Source organism: Coptis chinensis, chromosome 8, assembly GCF_015680905.1.
Source record: "Coptis chinensis isolate HL-2020 chromosome 8, ASM1568090v1, whole genome shotgun sequence".
NCBI lineage: Eukaryota > Viridiplantae > Streptophyta > Magnoliopsida > Ranunculales > Ranunculaceae > Coptis > Coptis chinensis.
The window spans coordinates 44,565,555-44,584,863 of record NC_141463.1 but is presented as its reverse complement, the minus strand read 5'-3'; the positions used below and the strand labels follow the sequence as shown (position 1 = coordinate 44,584,863).

General features: G+C 36.0%; 1 protein-coding gene across 4 annotated transcripts; it reads right to left on the bottom strand.

Moving 5' to 3' along the window:
• Nucleotides 1-7,474: 7,474 nt before the first annotated feature.
• LOC147481595 (uncharacterized) lies at nucleotides 7,475-13,146 on the bottom strand. Of its 4 annotated transcripts, XM_086577888.1 has the most exons (12): nucleotides 12,991-13,146; nucleotides 12,827-12,925; nucleotides 12,610-12,755; nucleotides 12,495-12,540; nucleotides 12,213-12,380; nucleotides 12,032-12,144; nucleotides 11,609-11,878; nucleotides 10,031-10,994; nucleotides 9,403-9,832; nucleotides 9,097-9,208; nucleotides 8,422-8,502; nucleotides 7,475-7,812 (listed from the first exon to the last, which is right to left on the bottom strand). In XM_086577888.1, the coding sequence occupies exons 1-12, from the start codon at nucleotides 13,052-13,054 to the stop codon at nucleotides 7,741-7,743; spliced, it is 2,565 nt and encodes an 854-aa protein (XP_086434014.1). In that variant the 5' UTR covers nucleotides 13,055-13,146; the 3' UTR covers nucleotides 7,475-7,740. The 4 variants fall into 4 exon arrangements, with proteins under 4 accessions (XP_086434014.1, XP_086434011.1, XP_086434012.1 ...); XM_086577885.1 differs by having other exon boundaries at nucleotides 9,403-10,994; XM_086577886.1 differs by having other exon boundaries at nucleotides 9,403-10,994; nucleotides 11,609-11,875.
• Between the last annotated feature and the right edge of the window lie 6,163 nt (nucleotides 13,147-19,309).

Here is a 19,309-nt window from a genome sequence, read left to right as displayed (position 1 = left end):
AGGATAGAGTGCTTGGACAATATTGATCCGGATAGGTTTGGATATTTTGATTTAAAATCAATGGTGGAGGAGTTGGGGTATTATAATGTGAGTAAAATGCACTATGGTCAAGCCAGTCATAAAGGGTTATATGTTAATTTTTTGATGATACTAGTATTATGAAAATCTTTTGCAAGAAGCTAGGGCTGGGAATAGAATTGAGGTATACATTGAACATGATGTTGAGGTGGATTCAAGTGAACAAAATGTTGTGCATGATATTGAAGTAGTTGAGTTAGAGAATGGAGAAGACATTGAGATACAAACTCAGTTACAGAGTGATAAGGTTTGTATTTCAGATGATAATGAGTCAGATGAGGAAGATTTTAGGTTTGAGGATTTGCCTGAATTGTCTGATAATGATGAGGAGCTTATTGAAGTTAGGAAAATGATAGAAGAAAGGAAAAAATGAAAAAGACTTGAAAGAATGAAATCAATTTGGGATGATGGTGATCATGAACCTGAAGTGAATGGTACTGGAGCTGAGCAAGCAATGAATGCTGAAGGTGATGATAATGTTGAAGGTGATGATGATGTTGAAGCAATGAACACTAGTACTGGTGCTGTAGCAGTGGATGGGCTTTATGTTGATGAAGGCAACAATGTGTTTATTAGTGATGATGAAGTTGACCATGGGGATGTTGATAGTGACTATATAGATTCAAGTGATTATGAAAGTCCAGATACTGATGAGGATGATGGTATTAGAAAAACCAAGAAGTTTAGGTACCCTAGTTTTGATCCCAAGACTGATGTATTTCATGTGCAACCAAGACTAGGGATGGTGTTTGCATCCCCTAATCAGCTCAAAGATTGTTTGAAGGATTTTGCAGTTGCTCATGGGTACCAACTTTGGTTGAAGTTAAACAACCAGAAAAGAATCCTTGCATTATGTGCTGAGGATTGCCCATTTAGACTATATGCTAGTTGGATGACAAGCAAGAGAAGCTTCCAGATAAAGTCCTATATAGAAGAACATAAGTGTTCAAGGATATTTGATGTCCATATTGCTAACTGTAAATGGATTGCTAGGATATATGGAGAGAAGATACTGAAGTATCCTAAAATGAAATTGAAGGATTTGAAAGAGCATATTATGCACAAGTTTAAGCTTGATGTGACATTGTGTCAGTGTAGCAGAGCTAAGCGCAAAGTTCTAGATGCAGTGGAAAATAGGTTGGCTGGTGTATATGCAAAGTTGTGGGACTACCAATTTGAACTAAGAAGGAGTAATCACAGGAGTACTATTGAGATAGAATTATTTCATCCTACACCTAATGAACTGCGGTGTTCAAAGCATGTATATAGGGTTTGCTTTGCACTTATAAATGCATGGAAGAGTGGTTGCGACCAATTATTGGAGTTGATGGATGTTTCTTGAAGGGGTACTTGCAAGGGGAGCTACCGGCGACCATTGGTAGAGATGCAAACAATCAAATGTTCCCAATAGCATGGGCAGTTGTAGAAGTGGAAAACTCAGATAGTTGGATGTGGTTTTTGGATTTGCTGATGCAAGACTTGGGTTATAGTGAGGGTCAGGGTCTTGGGTTGACTATTATTAGTGACCAGCAAAAGGGTCTTGTACAAGTGATAAAAGACTATTTGCCTTTTCTTTGAGCATAGAAAAATGTGCCCGCATATGTATATGCCAATTTCAAGAAGACATTCCCTGGTTTACAGTATAAGTTTCTGTTTTGGAAGGCTAGCAAATGTGGGACTCCTCAAGAGTTTGAACAAAACATGGATGAAATGAAAAAGTATTCTGAGGATGCATATCACCACTGCATGGTGAAGCAAAACCCAAGACAGTGGTCAAGAGCTTTTTTTAGCATGTTTCCTTGTTCGGATTCTATTGACAACAACATATGCGAGACATTTAACTCAACAATAGTGGAAGCAAGGGAAAAGAACATCATAGAAATGCTTGAGGATATCAGATTGCAAGTAATGGCTAGAATGCAAAAGAAGATTGCAGCAATGGCTAACTGGAAGACTGCCTTTTGTCCTATTATAATGCAAAAGTTAGAAAAAAATAAAGAAGATCATAGGTTTTGGGTTGCACATTACAATGGAAGCAACTCATTTGAGGCCAGGAAGAACAAATATGAGGCCTTTACTGTGGATGCAACTGCTATGAGATGCAGCTGTAGAATGTGGGAAATGAATGGCATCCCATGTCCACATGCCATTTCAGTTATGTATTATCTCAACATTGATCCATTGCAGCATGTATCTAGTTGGTATAGTGTGGCAGAGTACAAGAAGATATATAGTCATGTGTTACAGCCTTTGAATGGTCAAAACATGTGGCATAGGACAAAAAGGCCTGCTATTTTGCCTCCCATAGCAAAGGAGGATGCCCGGCGCACCAAGAAGAATAGAAGGAAGGAAGGAGTAGCAATTAGGAACTGGAAGAGTGACACAAGTGGGAACTGGAAGAGTGACAAGACAAGGCTTCTCATCAACTATCTCGAGGAAGGGTAGGAAAATGCATTGTTCTAGATGCAATAGTGAGGAACACAACATAAGGTCATGCAAGTCTACTGACTCCACCACTTAGAAAGAAACAAGTGAGTATGCATTTGTCTTTTACTTTTATAAGTTATTTTTACAAGTGGTTTTGATTGTATTTAAATATGTTAATATAATATTAGGTGAGGAAGAAGAAAGGAGAAGTGAATAATGTCCCAGCTGAGGATGCAACTAATGAAGGGCCAACTAATGTAACAGCTGAGAATGGCAGTAATGAAGGTAGGTGTACAAAAGGCAGAGGTACAAGGGGTAGAGGTCAAAGAGGGAGAGGAAGAAGGGAACCAGTCCCTATAGGCTTTGGAGTATACACTAGTCCTGAAGGAGAAACTTACATCAATGTGAGTCTTCTAATATATTTAATGTATTTTTCATTTATTATATTTTGTGCATTATCTTATTTATAGTGTATTATGTGTAGACTGTTTCAAGATTGACACCCTTGAATTCAAATGAACCATCTCCAAGTAATGAAGGGCCAAGTACTTTAACAGATGAGAGTGCAACTAATCAGCAACCAAGTACAAGGGGTAGAGGTACAAGGGGTAAAGGTACAAGGGCTAGGGGTGAAAGAGGAAGAGGAAGAGGAAGCAATGAGTCAATTACTGTTCCACTTGGTGTAAACACTAATACTATTGAAAGAGAAGCTGACATCAATGTGAGTGTTTTAGTTTAGTTTTTTCAATAAATTAGTTTGAGTGCATTGGCTTATTCATTGTGCATGACTGTGTAGACTGCTTCAAGATTAGCTGTTCCACTTGCACCAAGAGTAACTGTGTCAATGGGTGATGGAGTACACATATTACCTCCAACTGGAAGAAAATATTTTCATGTAAGTTATTACTTTAAGTTTTTTATTCATTTAAGTGTCTGCAATTTAAAATTTAGTTTAGTTTATGTCTTTATTCTTTAGTTTAGTTTGGTAAGTTTTTATTAATTATGCTTTATTTCTTATATAGCCACCACAAGAAAGGAGAGTTGTACAAAGGAAGACTTCAAGTGCAAGTGATCAAGTTGGAAGTAGTCAAGGGTCAAATAATACACCACTTGGAACTCAGGAATCAAGTCTTTGCAAAGAGACAAACATAAGGCATCCCACGAATTATTTGGTAAAATTGATCTAGCTCATTTTGGTGTTTTAAGAGTGTATTAATGGTTTCTGTTTCAAACTTGTTGCTTTAATGAACAAGTGTCACGTTTTGTATGTTTCTCTCAAATATGGTCATGCAAAGAACAAGTGTCATATTTTGAATGTAAGAAAACAGTTTTTTTTTTCAAAGAGAATGCTTTAATGAACATATTGAAAACTGATTTGACTAATGTCTTGTAAATAGTGTTATAGTTTTAATTTTGGACTTTATAGTTGGTGATAATTAATGGTGTTTGGTATGCAATCTATAAAACCATCCTAGAGGGGTAGAGGCTGTATGCAATAGGTTTAGATTCGAAAAAACAATGCCCAAGGGTCAGATGATCCATGTTGAGGGTAAGGGAGAACCCAAAACTTTTGAAAGAGCATTGGTTGCAGTTTGGGACCTCATCAAAACAAAGGAGGGGAAGAGAGTGTTCATGGAGGTTGTTTATGAGAATGATGTTATTAATTTGAAGCCTTGTGATGACTGTGGAAGGGTGTGCATCATTGAGCTGTTGGAAGAGGGAGAGTCAAGTCGACCTAGAGAACCAAGTCCAGAAGTTCCACCTGGATTCGAACATAAGCTCAGGAAATCGCCAAGGTTACCAGCAGCAGTGATAAATGAAGCAAAGAAGATGAGGGAATCAGCACCAACACCATCCAAGCAAAGAAGTTCAAGAGGTTATCCGGGTCTTCTTCTTCGCTGCAGCTTTATCCCGGGTTTTGTATGAAGTCCAAGAAGTTTAAGAAGTCTAAGTCTAAGAAGTGAACTGATGTTTGATGTGTTGTTTGATGTGTTGAAGTGTTGAAGTGAACTGATGTTAGGTTTATCTAAGCAGTGTATTGTGTATTGTGTCTTGTTCTTGTTTCTATGTTTTGATGTTTTTTTAGCTTGGTTGTCTTGTTCTATGTTAAATTATCAAGTCTTTTTTTTTTTTTTTTTTTTTGATAAACTTTCCATATTATATATTAAGCCTTAAAGCCATAAAGGCACAGAGTTTGTCTCCACCATACACATTGGCAGAGCTGTGTAGTGTAGTGATGTTTAACCCTGATACAGAAACTTAAAGCCACAGGTTTTTGTAACATGGTTACACAGGGTTTTCTGGTTTTTTTAAAGACCAGGCTACACAGGGTTTCATTCACAGAAACTTAAAGATACAGAACATTACAGAAACCAGGCCATACAGAAACTTAATTCCATTTTCATTCCAACTCTACAAGCCACAGAAACTTAAAGATACAGAAACCAGATAACTCTACAACTTCATTCCATTTTCATTTTCATTCAACTCATTACATTACAAAAACCATGTTACAGAACATTACAGAAACACAGAAACCAGAGATTCAACTCATTACATTACAAAAACCATGTTACAGAACATTACAGAAACACAGAATCCAGAGAACTCTATAATTTCATTCCATTTTCATTCAACTCATTACATTACAAAAACCATGTTACAGAACATTACAGAAACACAATGCACTTCACTTATTAACCAAACAAATACTTGTAAAGCAAGAATACAATGACCAAAATCAAACAAGTTTTCTTCGTCTTATAATTACGCATTCCAAAGTCAGTCACCTTTTTTTCTTCAACTCTGTTCTCTTCTTCTTCTCAGAGTAAACAATTACATTCAATTTTCCTTGCAACTCCACCTTTTTCATGTTAGCTTCCTCCAAACTTTCTTTCAATTCGTCAATCTCTTTGTACAAATCAATGAACCTTTGCTTTGTTGATTTTGGAACTTTGTCCTCCCAATCAAAGTAGCCACAATCGCGAGTTTTGTAATTTGTACAACCAAAAAATCTTCTTCCCAAATTTCCAACAGTCTTTGACATTACTAAAGGAGATGGCTCTCCACAAAAGCATGAATGATTTGAATTGATAGAGGTGGACGACATTTTGAACTATTCAAATTGATAGTTAGGGTTTCAAATTGAGAGTTAGGGTTTTCAAATTGAGGAAGAAGGTTAAACTTGCAATTGAGAGTTAGTGTTTCAAGTTTTCAAATTGAGGTACCACCAAGTCACGAGTATTTCAAAAATGCCACATGTCTAGATGGCCGGACACGTGGCATAGGCCGGTGGCCACATCAGCAAAAATTGACTGGAAATACTTCCAAGTCGCAAAGTGAAATTTTTTTGATAGTACAATGTAGTTTAGTGCCTAGAAAATTGTATAGTATCCAAAGTGCAAAAACATGTATAGTACATTGTATACTATGCCAATAAAGTGATCTTTTTACTGCATCTGAAGCCACCCTTATTATTCTTTTTCTAGCGGTATACCACTTGGCGGCCATGACAAGGAGCATGGACTAGAGACTAGAGAGCTCATGAGGTTAAGCCAGGCCAGTTGTTTCTAAACTGCCCTATAATCACGTGGCGCTCAATATTCCATGCGGAGGGTACTCATATTTCAGCTCTTGTCGAGAGCATATTCTTACACCACGTTTTACCATAGTCCCTAAGATCTTATTCACCCCCATTATTAGTACCATCTCAAATTTCCTCGTACTTTATGTTTGGGGAATTGAAACCGTTGGACCTTTTGTATCCATTTTGAGTTCCCATATCCTTCCCGTCAGCTTGAGATCAATATTTGAAGTATGCTTTACTAATAGTTTTAAGAGCAATTTTTACTGTAATAACATTTCCATTTCTAATAAACATCTTACCTGATTTGATCAATAAAAAATTTCGACATAAGATAATTTGGTTCCAACGGTCCAATGAATTCGGGAAATAAGTCTAGAAGGTTAACGGCCAATCGGTCATTTAAGAATTTTGCTAATACACCACCTGTGATATACTTCTTGAGAAAACGTTAGCCATTATCTGTACTTCTTCTTCGGGTTAACTAGTATTACCCCCTAACTAAATAAGCCATTGAGGGAGAATCCTAATTGGCTCATCTATTGGGGGTAATACTGATTAGAGTTAACAAGTATTACCCCCCTACACACAAAAAAAAACACAGTAAACCCATTATTATTTTTTTGTGTGTAGAGAGAGATCCTAATTTCCCATCAAGTGGAGGGCAAAATCCTAATTGGCTCATCTAGTGGAGGTAATACTAGTTAACCCGTACTTCTAAAGGCTTTGGGAATACAGAGTTGATCTAGTAACATATATGTGCTAATGGCAATATGAAGGGGCAGCTTGAGCATCTGTATTAATCAGTGACAACACCTTTTCCATCCAAACAGTAAAATGTTCTATGCAGCCTACCAATTGAGTATTCAAAATCTAAGTTCTTCCTAGTTCCTTCTCAATAATTTTATGGATATAGATACACTAAGATATCTTCGTTTACATCGCTCTCCACATTTTCCTAAGTATCTTTCGGCATCACCAGTGACCATTCTTATTTAATAAATCAAACTTCTCAAAATTTACTGCTTGTTCAGATACCTCACAATAAATAGAATTGATGCCCTTTAAAAAACCAGCTTTCCCTACACAAGCCTTGCCAAAAAAAATATCAAAACATCTGCATCTAGTAAGTGAGATAAGGCATCGGCTTCTAACTTGAACACCAAGGATACTGGCATTATTCTCAAGTTGAAGTACCATGACTATTGCCATGATTCTCAGCTTAAACGGTGGTATATTCGAACAGACAAGAAAGGAAAGCTGTTCATTACTGACATACAAATTGTATACCAGGAAAAAAAGGTCTTCTTGCAATCCCATTAACATTTACAACACTAATAACAACCAGGGCATTAACTGAAAATAGAAGATCTAAGACTGTTCACGTGCAAGTAATGTTTTTAATAACATTTCACCATTTAGAATAGATTTTGTTTTCTTTCAAGAACCAAGATACATACTGCAGGAGACAAAAAAGTGCTGAAAATTAAAAAGAAGCAACAAATACTACAACTGTTTCTCCTACGATAGCCATAAAGACCATAAAGAAGACAATCACAACTATTGCAATGTGAATGCTCCACACTAGATCAGTAAACTGTCACTGTTAGATACAAAAAGAATGATCAGACCAGTCAGCTGAATTAATCGAGTCATGGCGGTGGTAGATTGGTGTACTTGGTACAGTCATATGGTCCTATTTGTTGAATATTCTTCCGTTTCACCTAGAATTGAAAGAGAAGCAGTATTAGATTAGACTTTCGTAGTATAAATAAGCCCAGTAAAATGCCTTTAATTGAGCACTAAAACTTATCCTTTCAACAGCCAAATCCAATAAGTATAGTGCACACCAGCTTATCAGAAGCATATTTTAATGCTAACCTCGTATCGTATGCTTAACGAGATGCTTTGTTTGAGCATGTGTACAAGTGACATGCAATGTGACTTGAGATCCAAGTTTTAGTATGGATGTATACAATGCACCAACAAGAAAGACCATTATTGAGCAAGAATTATATTTTGAACCATTATTATTTCAGAATTCAAACAAATAGCACAGAAGTTTGGGAGGTTAGTTCAGCTTTATTTTTGGATATAGCTAAGTTCTTTTTATGTCAAAAAGTCTTCCATTGATGAAACCACCAAATCCTAAAACCAACACAAGGCAACGCATAAATTCGATAGTACTACTAAAAACAAAAAAGCCGCATATTTCTAGTACTGGGAGAATTTACCCTAAGAGAAAACTAATTATTTCCATCAGATGAGTCCTATGTAGCTTAATAACTGAAATCTTTGACTTGATAAAGTGAATTAGGGACTTAGGGTCATACCGGGGACCATGGACCAGGTTCTGGAAGTGATTTGTCAGGTGGTGAATTTTGTACTGCACCTGTCTTCTTGGTCAGAATCTCCTGTTCAAAGCTTTATATAATGAGATGATAAGGAAATAATAATAATAATAATAATAATAGATTAAAAAAAACGCATAAAAATGACACCTACAAGTTGATATTAACTGTGTGAGGAATTCTACTACTCAAGAATTTTATATATTCTTGATATAATCTTCTTGAAAATCGTCAAAGATAATGTTGTGGAACCTGCAAGAGAACCTGCCTTGTTCGAGGCATGGAGGTTGTGCAAACTTGGTACTCCACAACCGATTTCTTTTCAAGCAAGAATGAGGAAAGATTTGGATGAAGGATTATTGATTACCGTTGCCATCTAATGATGATTTCCAAGTGGCCTCTGAAAGGTTGGCCAGGCAAACAGGTACAGGGGAGTTATACACTACTTCCAAAAGTGGATGTATTCATAAAAGGATCTCCAAACAAATGGATAAGAAAGTATCCCAATCATGATTCTAGGATAGTTTGATTTCCACTTTCCAAACATAACTACCACTAGCAACCAAAAATGCTGACGAACAACACCCAGAAACTTTAAAAAACAGAAAAATAAAATAAAAAATGTGACGACTTTTAAGAGAAAGAATCCCAATTTACCTCTCCAACCTCCTCGAGAGCAGCTAGCCATTCATCTGAGAATGGAGCTGCATTCAGTTTAGGCTTCAACGTCAGAGTATCATGTTTAGAGTCTTCTAACGAAATTCCTTTCCTGGAGTCAAATAAATCACATTAGACCAAAGCTTTTGTTAGATCCAAAAAGTCTTTTTACATAAAAATATATTTTCTATCGACTTTTTGGCTTGTATTTAATAGGAAATTGTCAGTGTACAATTCAAAAAATAGACACATCACCCAATCAACTAAATTACTGTCTATAATGAACATAAATGCTTAGTTGCTTACAGTGGTACAACTGCAGCCTCATCTCTTTCAGGGAATTCGACATCCACTAACTCGCACCTCTGTTCACCATTTGAAACCTTACTCTGAAATAGATCAGTAGTTTCTGTGTGCTTGGATGAAATAATATTCTTCAACTCCTTGCCCCTTGAGTTTACAAGATCATTATCTTCCAGGGAATTTTCAAAAGTGTTTTCCTGTTCTACTAGTCCGCAAATGTTATTTTGTGGAATATAATTCTCCTCATGATGATTCTTAACTTCATCAAGGATAGGCTCTCTCAGCTCTTCTGGTTCCCTTGATTGTATATTGACCTCATTACACATTTCAAAGCATTTGTTAACTGACTTGGTGTCATCAATATCATCAACAACTGCATTACTTTTCAAGGATCTCTGCAGTTCACCCCCTTTTTTGTGCTCAATAAAACTATCTGCTCCAAAAACACCATAAGATTGGATTTCAGAATCTATCAAAAGCGGAACTTCTGAAATTTCTAATTCATTTGTACCACATTTTTCTTCATCCTCCGGAGGGAGATCTATAAAATTATCAGAAGATTCATCTTTTTGCAGTTTCTCACAAGAAGTAATTAGTACAGCATTGTCTAACTTGCATTCCAGTTCACTACCTGAAATATTGCTATCTGATACAACAGCAGTTTCAGTCTCCTTGACAAATATGTGACTATCGGAGCCATTGCCTCTTGAATTTTCAATATCATTACCTTCAGTTGACTCTTTTGGAGTTCTGTTCTGCTCAACCAACATGCCACTGTTCTCCTCTGAAATACTACTCTCCCTGTGCTGAACTTTCTCAACCTCGTCAGGGATAATTTGCTCTGATTGTGAGTTGACCTCATGACAAACAACTACACAAGCACCAACTGCTTTTCTGTTATCAATATCAATGAATATGTCCCCGTTCGAAAGTTCTTGTGCTTCTTCCCCGTGCTGGTGCACAATCGAATTATTCGCTCCATCAACACCATATATTAGTATTTCAGAGTTCACACAAGGTGAAGCTTCTACGATTTCTAACGCACTTCCTTCTGAACCTATGTTCTCTGGCCCACTAATTATGGAATTTCTAGAAGGGTTATGCACTTGCAATTGCAAGGAAGATCCACTCTGTGCCAGAAACTTGTTAGCATTGTCTTGCAATCTCCGGTTCTCCTCGTAAGGAATGCACTCATCTTCATGATAAGCAGGATTACTCACTGCAGCTTGTCTATCACATTGTTCACTAACATTGCCATCCACACTATGCAACTGCTGCAGGATATTACTTTGACAATCAAAATTCAGAACTTCTACTTCTATAAGTGTGTCTTCCAAGCTGGACTTTAGAGATGAATGTGAGTTGGCAGTTGCCGCGGATGTCTCCTTTGGTAGCATTGATGGAATTAAGCACTTCATAGCTTTTAGGTCTCCTTCGTTCACAGTCACAGCCCCACATAGTTCATGTACAGACTTCATATCACCAGTATGGTGTGAACCACGAAATTTCTTCAAGCTAGGTGTGCTAACCTCATGAAGAGTGCATGTTTCGGTATTTCTTGGAGACTTGATGGTGAGGGGAGTTGAAGACAGTGGCTTCAAAATTATAGGCATGAATGTTGTCAGTGAATTGAAATTTTCATGTGGCATAAGGTAAAGCAAAATAAAAGATAATGAGTTAAGCAGGCAAGGCATGAACCCTGAAGACCAGAAACGGCACGACCATTAGCATTACAAACTATTGTTATTAGTGAAGAGTAGCCACTACAAGATGAGGATAACAAAAATATTATGGATACAATATTTAACTTAAAATACGGTTCAAGGTAGAGTTGAATTGTTATGCTGCATTTTACAAAGCTGAAATCTATAAGCAGTTTTCGACGAAGAGTTTAAACATTGAAGCATACACCAAACCACACAAACTCCTTTGCTGGTTTTAAAAATTACATATGTATGAACTCAGTTGTACAGCCTAGTATAATCTACAGACTCAAATAAAAGCAGCTTACTACTTCAGCTTGAGTGCATGACCACATGCATCATTAATTTCACTATATGTACATTATCGGCTAAGTGACATTGACACGTGTATATGTATCGATATCCGATATGGAAAAATACCAAAAATTGAGGTATATAACATTCACTGTGTCGTATCTGAAACAGACTCTTCTTAAAATATAGATTGTAAGTGGTGAAGGGGATACCTGAGAAAAGTATCTGACTGATGGCGAAGGCATTCGCAAACCCGATGGTTTTGTCGGCTGGAAAAGAGCATTTGAAAACTGTCCACCACAATAATGAGCATTTTGCGGAAGAGGGGCTATAACTTTGCTAGTGCTAGCATCAAAAGTTGGAGTATCCTTTTCAACACTAGGTACAATATTGAGGTTCACCTTCAGCCCGGTAATAGCTTTACTAGCCTGTGGAGGGTGTAATTTGGTTGAAAACTTCCTTACTGACAATGATTTTTCCTGCTAATAGAAGTAATTCTATCAGTGATAACAAAATTGTCCTAGTCACAATACAATAAATTAAGAACTATATGATAAAAGTGTAATCTAGTCAATCAGATATCAACATTTATGCTTTGAGTTTAAATACATAAGGAAGACGGAATCAGTTCTCACCATATTTTCCCCTGAACTTTGTACTGAAGATCTAGTCATTGAAGCTACGCAGCTAGTGGTGGCTTTGGAAGTACCAGAGGATCCTCTTGGGACACCATTCTTTTCGAGTTTACCTGATTAATAAAAGCAGTTAAAGAAATGAAATAAACTGCACTGCCTTGAAAAAATCACCCAAGAATACCTGCTGGTCTGTTCAGACTGCGACTTGGGTGTTTTGCACCAGGAGCAGCAACCTTGGGGATTGTTGTGGAAACTGAAGACTGTTCTGGTTTCGAAGCTGAATACTTGGGGATTTTCACGTCTTTTGTGGGTGCACTTGTCAAGTTGAAGCTCGGGAGCCTCTTCTGAGTGAAGAGAAGTTAAGAAAATGGTTCCGTTCAAGTTTGAAGTAATACAAAAAACAAACAAACATGACCTCTACTTGTATTTTAAGCAGATAGAACAACGAAGTATAAAGGATATGAAGCTGAACCCAAGGCTCCTTTGTCCAACTGCAGCTTCCGAGATGCCTATAAAACGAGCATAGCACAGTCTAAATTAAAGAAACACATTTATTATAAAGAGAAAATGAAACTCACCGATGGTGCATTTTCAGTTTTCTTGACATGTTTAGGTGAATTACGAAACAACTTCCCCTCGAGATCCTCCGGCTTTGTTGCTTCCTCTTCTTCAGAAATACCCGACAAGCCAACAATTCTAGACAACTCTTGTGGATTCAAAACTCCTGGAAACCCAAATGCATTATTAGAAAAAATATACAGATGTGAAGAGTGAGTTGTTATTATAAACTAAAACCTTGTTCAGTAAGAAAAGCATTGTTCCAAGCCATGCTTTTCCTCAGATTATAACACCCACGTTTCTTCCTCCTCGGTCCACCACTGGATAATAATTTCTCTATCAAAAAACCAAAAATAAAATCAGTAACAAGTGCAATTACTATTAATTAATTGAAGACTTACCAGTGCAACAACTATCTTCTTCTTGGATGTCAACGAGAGAGAGTTGGGATTCCATCATCCTCATTTCTTTTCTTTTGTTTGCACTGGAAACTTGGATCGGGGACGACTCCTAAATTTACGTTCTTACCCTTTTCCCACTTTCAAATAACTTAGACATCCCCACACCAAATTATCCTATATATATGGACACGTGTCACACTGTAACATTATTCCTATGGACCACGCCCTATGGCCCGGTCTGTTTATTTGACTCGTGAGCATTTTTCTGTTAGACAACAATTCGTTAACATGTAGCTATTGAACTTGAACATATATACCGACAACAATCATTCTCTGATAATCAATCCTTCCCACCACTTAGTCAAGCTACTTTTTGCCTTATCAAATAAGATTTCAGTCATATCCCCTTCAAAATCATTACTTACAACAACCTTCACGACGCTCCTATCCAAAACTTTTATAATTGTCGTCAGATAATGAAATTGTATTGTCCAAACCAAACTCCTATCCATGCTCACATCTCGAAAGTCGTTGGTAATTAGATTGACATGCTTCCTGAGACACCTGAAATAAAAAAGAACATTTTTCGTTATTAGATTAATGCTCAAAACACTTAGGATCCTAAACTGAAACTGAGTGGGTAGCTTATGTTCAATGATAAAGTACTAACCTATTATTATTTTGTTGGGCTTAGTCTTATAGAATGATATGTTTCTCAACTTGGCACTGTCAAAATCATTGGTTAAGCACTGAAACTTGTTCTTATGTAGGTTCTAATACTAAAATCAATATCCTCAAATAAGCTTTTATTTTCATCAAACAATACATACTAAATATTACCTTGAATTCGGCCAACTGGTACCTACTCAGGATTCTACAGGGCAGTTAAGATCATATTGCCAATATAGAGCTACTGAAACAAACTATGACACAAACCACACACGTCATAAACATTTGGAAGTATTTATCATAATATCCTTTCTTTTCAAGTCAAATAAATGTAAGATATAACAAGCTCCACTCCAGTAATACAACCCAAACAATGGCAAAAAAGAATGACTCTGAATAACGGCTTTCCCTTGTAGCAAGGAGTGATGCTGGTATAGGCATGGCAGGTATGAGTGTGACCCGCAAGACACAAACGTATAATACCAACTAACACACTTTCTCTTCTCATTACAAAATGTGATTATGTGATTATGTGATTATGTGATCATGATTAATAACTAATCATGTAATCATACTACAAATGAGACTTTTTATTATATACAGAAGAAGTGTTTAATATAAGTTTCATGCAAAAATAGTTTTATGTAGTTAAATTAACTTGAAGGATACTCTTGAACCTGCCTCTGGGTTCGCTTAACGGCTAAAGCGCTTCACATACTGCAGTGACCTCTCAAAAACTCTCTAGAGAGGAATCAAATTCAATTTAAGCTTGCAAGGTTGTTCAAATACTAAGCTAAATATGAGAGAGAGCTTACTGAGAAACTTGATTCATGGGATCATCAGACATCTAGTAAAGTTGTTCGTATTTATGATCAAGGATAAAAACACTTCACAATTCATTAAGCATTTGACCTTGAGAAATTATGAAAGAAATATCAAATTGGTAAAATAAAACTCAACCCAAATCAATTCAACAAACATTTAGAAACTATATATATAGTTTCTAAATGTCAACTAACCTCAACGTTAGTGCAACTCAACTTCAAGGAACCTCTAAGGCCTGCTTCGCTTGGTCTTAGTTCTTCGGGTGAAAGCCAGAAGCACCTGTCCTCCATAGTCCCTAATAATTCCCCCAAAACCATCACTACTACGTGTTATCAAGCTACCTTAATTTAGCTTTTATAGGATTGATCCATTCTGATTATATGTATACAGTCCAAACTTTGTTATGTAGCAAGCCTTTACTACTTACTCAATCTGGAACTTCTTTGACCTGCCTTTGAAGGCACTCTTCCTTGACCTCGATCAGCACATTAAACAGAGCAACAAAGGCGAAGTGAATTCTACACGTCTCTGGCACTCAACTCACATCTTTATGAACTCATATGGATTCCACAACATTCAATGTTGTGAGAATGTTGCTTTAAAAGTTACCAATTCATTATCCAATCTTGGAATCTCTTTCCTCTCATCACCGTTTAACTGATCCAATACCAAGCCAATCTTGAAATACAAAGACATTCTTAATCAGTACCAAACACCAATATAATTTTCAAGGGGGGAAAAAAAAAAGCAAAGCAATTCAATAGGATTGTTTATGCAAGATAGTATAATTACTAAGAAATTACACAGGAGATTAGATTTTAAACTCAATTATGAAATAATATGAAGAGTTAAGATTTTACCTGACTCCCCAATGTTCATCTATAAAACTACGTTTTTTATTACAAAATACCAAAAGGAGCACTGAAAACAACTACATGAAAGGTCATTGACATATTCTTTGCAATGCAAACAATGCTGCAGATAAAATCTCAACCTAAAAAGCATTCTTGAACAACTTTAAGCATAAACAAATAATAATAAAGGTGAAAAATGTAGAGTGCGTATCGAGAAAAAATTCACCTTGCCAAAGATAGTTGTTCAGACTGAAGAAACCATATAAATCTTTTTCTACGCATTCAAGTATTCAAGTATTCAACAACCTGTGTCAATCATGAGAAATACAGACCCAAAGAACATAGCACATCGAAGACAGATCATACTATTTTGCAAAGACATAGAAACTAAAATAACAAATGAATAGATCGAGAAATCAGACCCATTCCAATTCCAACATAAACATAAATATTTAAATGAAAATAAACCTAACAATTCCAAAACAAACCAAACAATGGCTTCTAATATAAACAACCCTAACAGCTCCAAACCGCTTAAGCGCAGCATCACCAAACTTATTATCATGAAGAAATTAATCGTGGCATCTTCTTAAAAGACGAAATTGTCAAGAGATGTTTATGTTGCTGAAAAGAGAGAGAGAGAGAGAGAGAGAATATTATTGTTGCTGAAAAGTCTCAATTGGAAGTTGTATTATTTGAAGTATTACATTTTTTTTTTCTTTTTTATGAAGATTCAAACTTGAAGGCAATATATTTTCTTTAGAGTTTGAGAAAGGGTTTTAGATTTAGTTGTGTGTGTGTGTTTTTTTTTTTTTTTTTGAGAGAGAGAGTGTGGTGTTTCACGGGGTTGGGACTTTGTTTTGTATTTTTGGGTTTTTAATTACTGAATTACCCACTTGCTAGTCAAATTGGTGTGTATTTGGTTTTTTTAATTTCTAGACGTGTGAAAATACCAAAACGGCTTTTTATAAATGACAAAATATACTAATAATAAGGTTAATTTAGTAATAAACAATTAATTATTTTAAAAGTAGGGACTTTTTTAAAAATATTGCTGATGTGGCTCCCTATGAGCATATTGGGAGAAACGGATATTAATATAGGTAGGATGTATTTGTTAACGATTTTTTTTCATTCAGAAACATGATTGAAAAACTTAGTTAATGATTTTTTTCATTCAGAAGCATGATTGAAAAACTTACAATTACAACAATTCACCTTTACATAATCAAGTATATTTCATAAAAAAAATTCGTGAGTATTACATATATATATGTCTCAGAATTCATTACATGCACTTCCAACATTATGTGATCCATCACATGGAATTTCAATTCACAATTTGAAAACTCATAGATGAGTTGAGCAGCCTTTATCGCCTCCTAAATATAGTGCACCCGCAATTTTCTTGAGTACGACTTTTAGTAATCACCTCGTGCACCTGCTTTGGTACATCATGTAACTCCATGGTTTTTACGTAGTGCCTTTTTGCTGCCCGTTGATAATTCTCTTGAAGCTTTCTTTTTGACACTTCAATTTTCAACTTTATTGCGTCTTCATTCAAACATTCCGATCCTTGCATGGATTTTGGCGACACCACATCAAGAACGACCGAAGCATTCTTTTTGTCACTGTCTTCATTAGAGTTCACCTAGTTCTTGGAAATTCTTGGACAACCCTTAGAGGTATCAATATCACTACACCCTTCAACTTCCTTTTTCGACTCACGATCCTTTTTTTGCACAACGCAAGTTGTTTCACAAGAATCAGACGTCTTTTTTCCCCTGTAACACTTTGACTTTTCTAGAGCAAATTCCGTCGGGACTGAACTGTGTATTTTGTCATCTCCTTTGGAGTTACAACAGTTCTTGAGGTTCTTGAGTGATATCTTCACCTTTGTTTGAAGAATAGGCACGTTGCATGTTTCGTTGCTTCCTTCAGAACTTCTTGGATGACCCTTGGAGAATTCATCAACGCCACTCTCTTCGTCGACAACACCCTCTTCAGCAATACATGCCACTCGTTGGTCAAATTGGCGTGTATTTGGTTTTTTTAATTTCTAGATGTGTGAAAATATCAAAACAGTTTTTTATAAATTACAAAATATACTAATAATAAGGTTAATTTAGTAATAAACAATTAATTATTTTAAAAGTAGAGACTTTTTTAAAAATATTGCTGATGTGGCTCCCTATGAGCATATTGGGAGAAACGGGGCGGATATTAATATAGATAGGATATACCCACAACGTCTTATCAAAATAGCTTTCCTCAACAAAGTTGGAGATCGGTTTTCCAATGTTAAAAGATTAAATGTTGGATCGATAAATTGATTCTAAATGTTGGAATTGTTAGTTGGATGGATGTGAAATGAATGTATTATAATGTTTGAATTGTTGATATGTTACATGTTTTTTATGTTTATTTCTTCTTATCAAAATGACGAGTAAGAAAGGTAAACGATTATACCATCCAAAATCATTTAGCAAATTGACAAAATAGTCAGCGGTAAATGACAATCAAGATGAATACAAAGTCTATAATTTGTAAAATCATCTAATACTTCTATTTCCGGACTCAATCGATCCACTAACAAATTCTACATTGGCTAAAAATCCGGAAGCACATAACTCTCATCGGTAAACATTTGGCCGTTAAATTTGAATTCTCTTTATTATTTCTAATAAATTATTTTGAATAAATGTTTAGGAAGTAGGAGAGATAAAATTGCCGCACTGTTAGGCTTCCGTAAACAGTTAGTGGAAAATAATGGCTGCCAAAAAAGATTGTTTTGCAGACATACGAAATTAAATTTTAAGATATCCATTTGGGTCATTGTTTTGATAGGGATATCAAAACGCTGACCGTGGTTTAATATACTTTGATCGAGCGGTAATGTGATACAACTCACAGCTTCCACTTTTCGCAATGCAAGATAGACATCACTCCAATGGATATCACTATGCTCACAGGAATGAGCGTAGAAAAATGAATGTAAGTCACGTTTGGAGAAGGACGATTTTCTACTTTTGATTACACTCGATCAGGAGTGTTGGCTCAATATCATGTCGGAGCATTGGTCTAAATGGGATATCAAACCTTTTTTTTCGTTAATGAGTTCATGAATATATAACTAAAGAGAGTGACAAAGGTTAGTGCCCGACGGATACAGATCGGGATAGATACTTATGAATATTCTATCCCTTACTTTAGTTTATCTATTGCGGTTAAAGAAAATGAATAAAATAAAATAACAGAGCGCAACTTTGCAGAAGCAAGTGGAAGTGAAGGAGAAACCATCCATCCCCTTAATTGTTTAAACTTGTTGGAATACAATTGTTTTTCTAGGTACTTATTCATTCATAGTTAGTTTTCTTATACATTTAATAATGTTCACTGTAACTCTAGTTCATGTATTAACCTAGTAAGCAAAACATAAATAAGATTGTATCAGAAACTTATCATTGAGGATTGTGCTCAGCACAATTTCCTTACGACAAAAAACGCTACCAGTATGGTAGCTGCCAACCTCAAGTGTACGCCTCCCAAGGAAGAGCTAGTCACCAGCAAATGACAAACCCTCACTAGACCATAACAGCTATTTTGTGACACTGGGGTTTTTTCATTAGTGATATGAAAAAATGGTCACTAATAATTCCAAAATTATCCGAATTAATCTATGTAAAATAAAATAAACCAAAGTGTCACGAATCTGTACTAAAAATATTGAAAAGAAAAGCCTCTCTCTCTTCTCTAATCGCACAACCCTAACTCTAACTCTGAAAGTCGAATCAGTCTCTCTCCTCCTTTCTTTACAACTAAATCCCTAAGTCTCTCATTTGTTCTCTCGAACGATGGAGGCACCGAGGCCCTAGTCTATTCCATTGATTTTTTGCTTGACAGATTCGAGGGTTAGTTCTTATCATTCAATCAACTATCAATTTTTTGATAACTTCTTTCTCCCTTTTTAT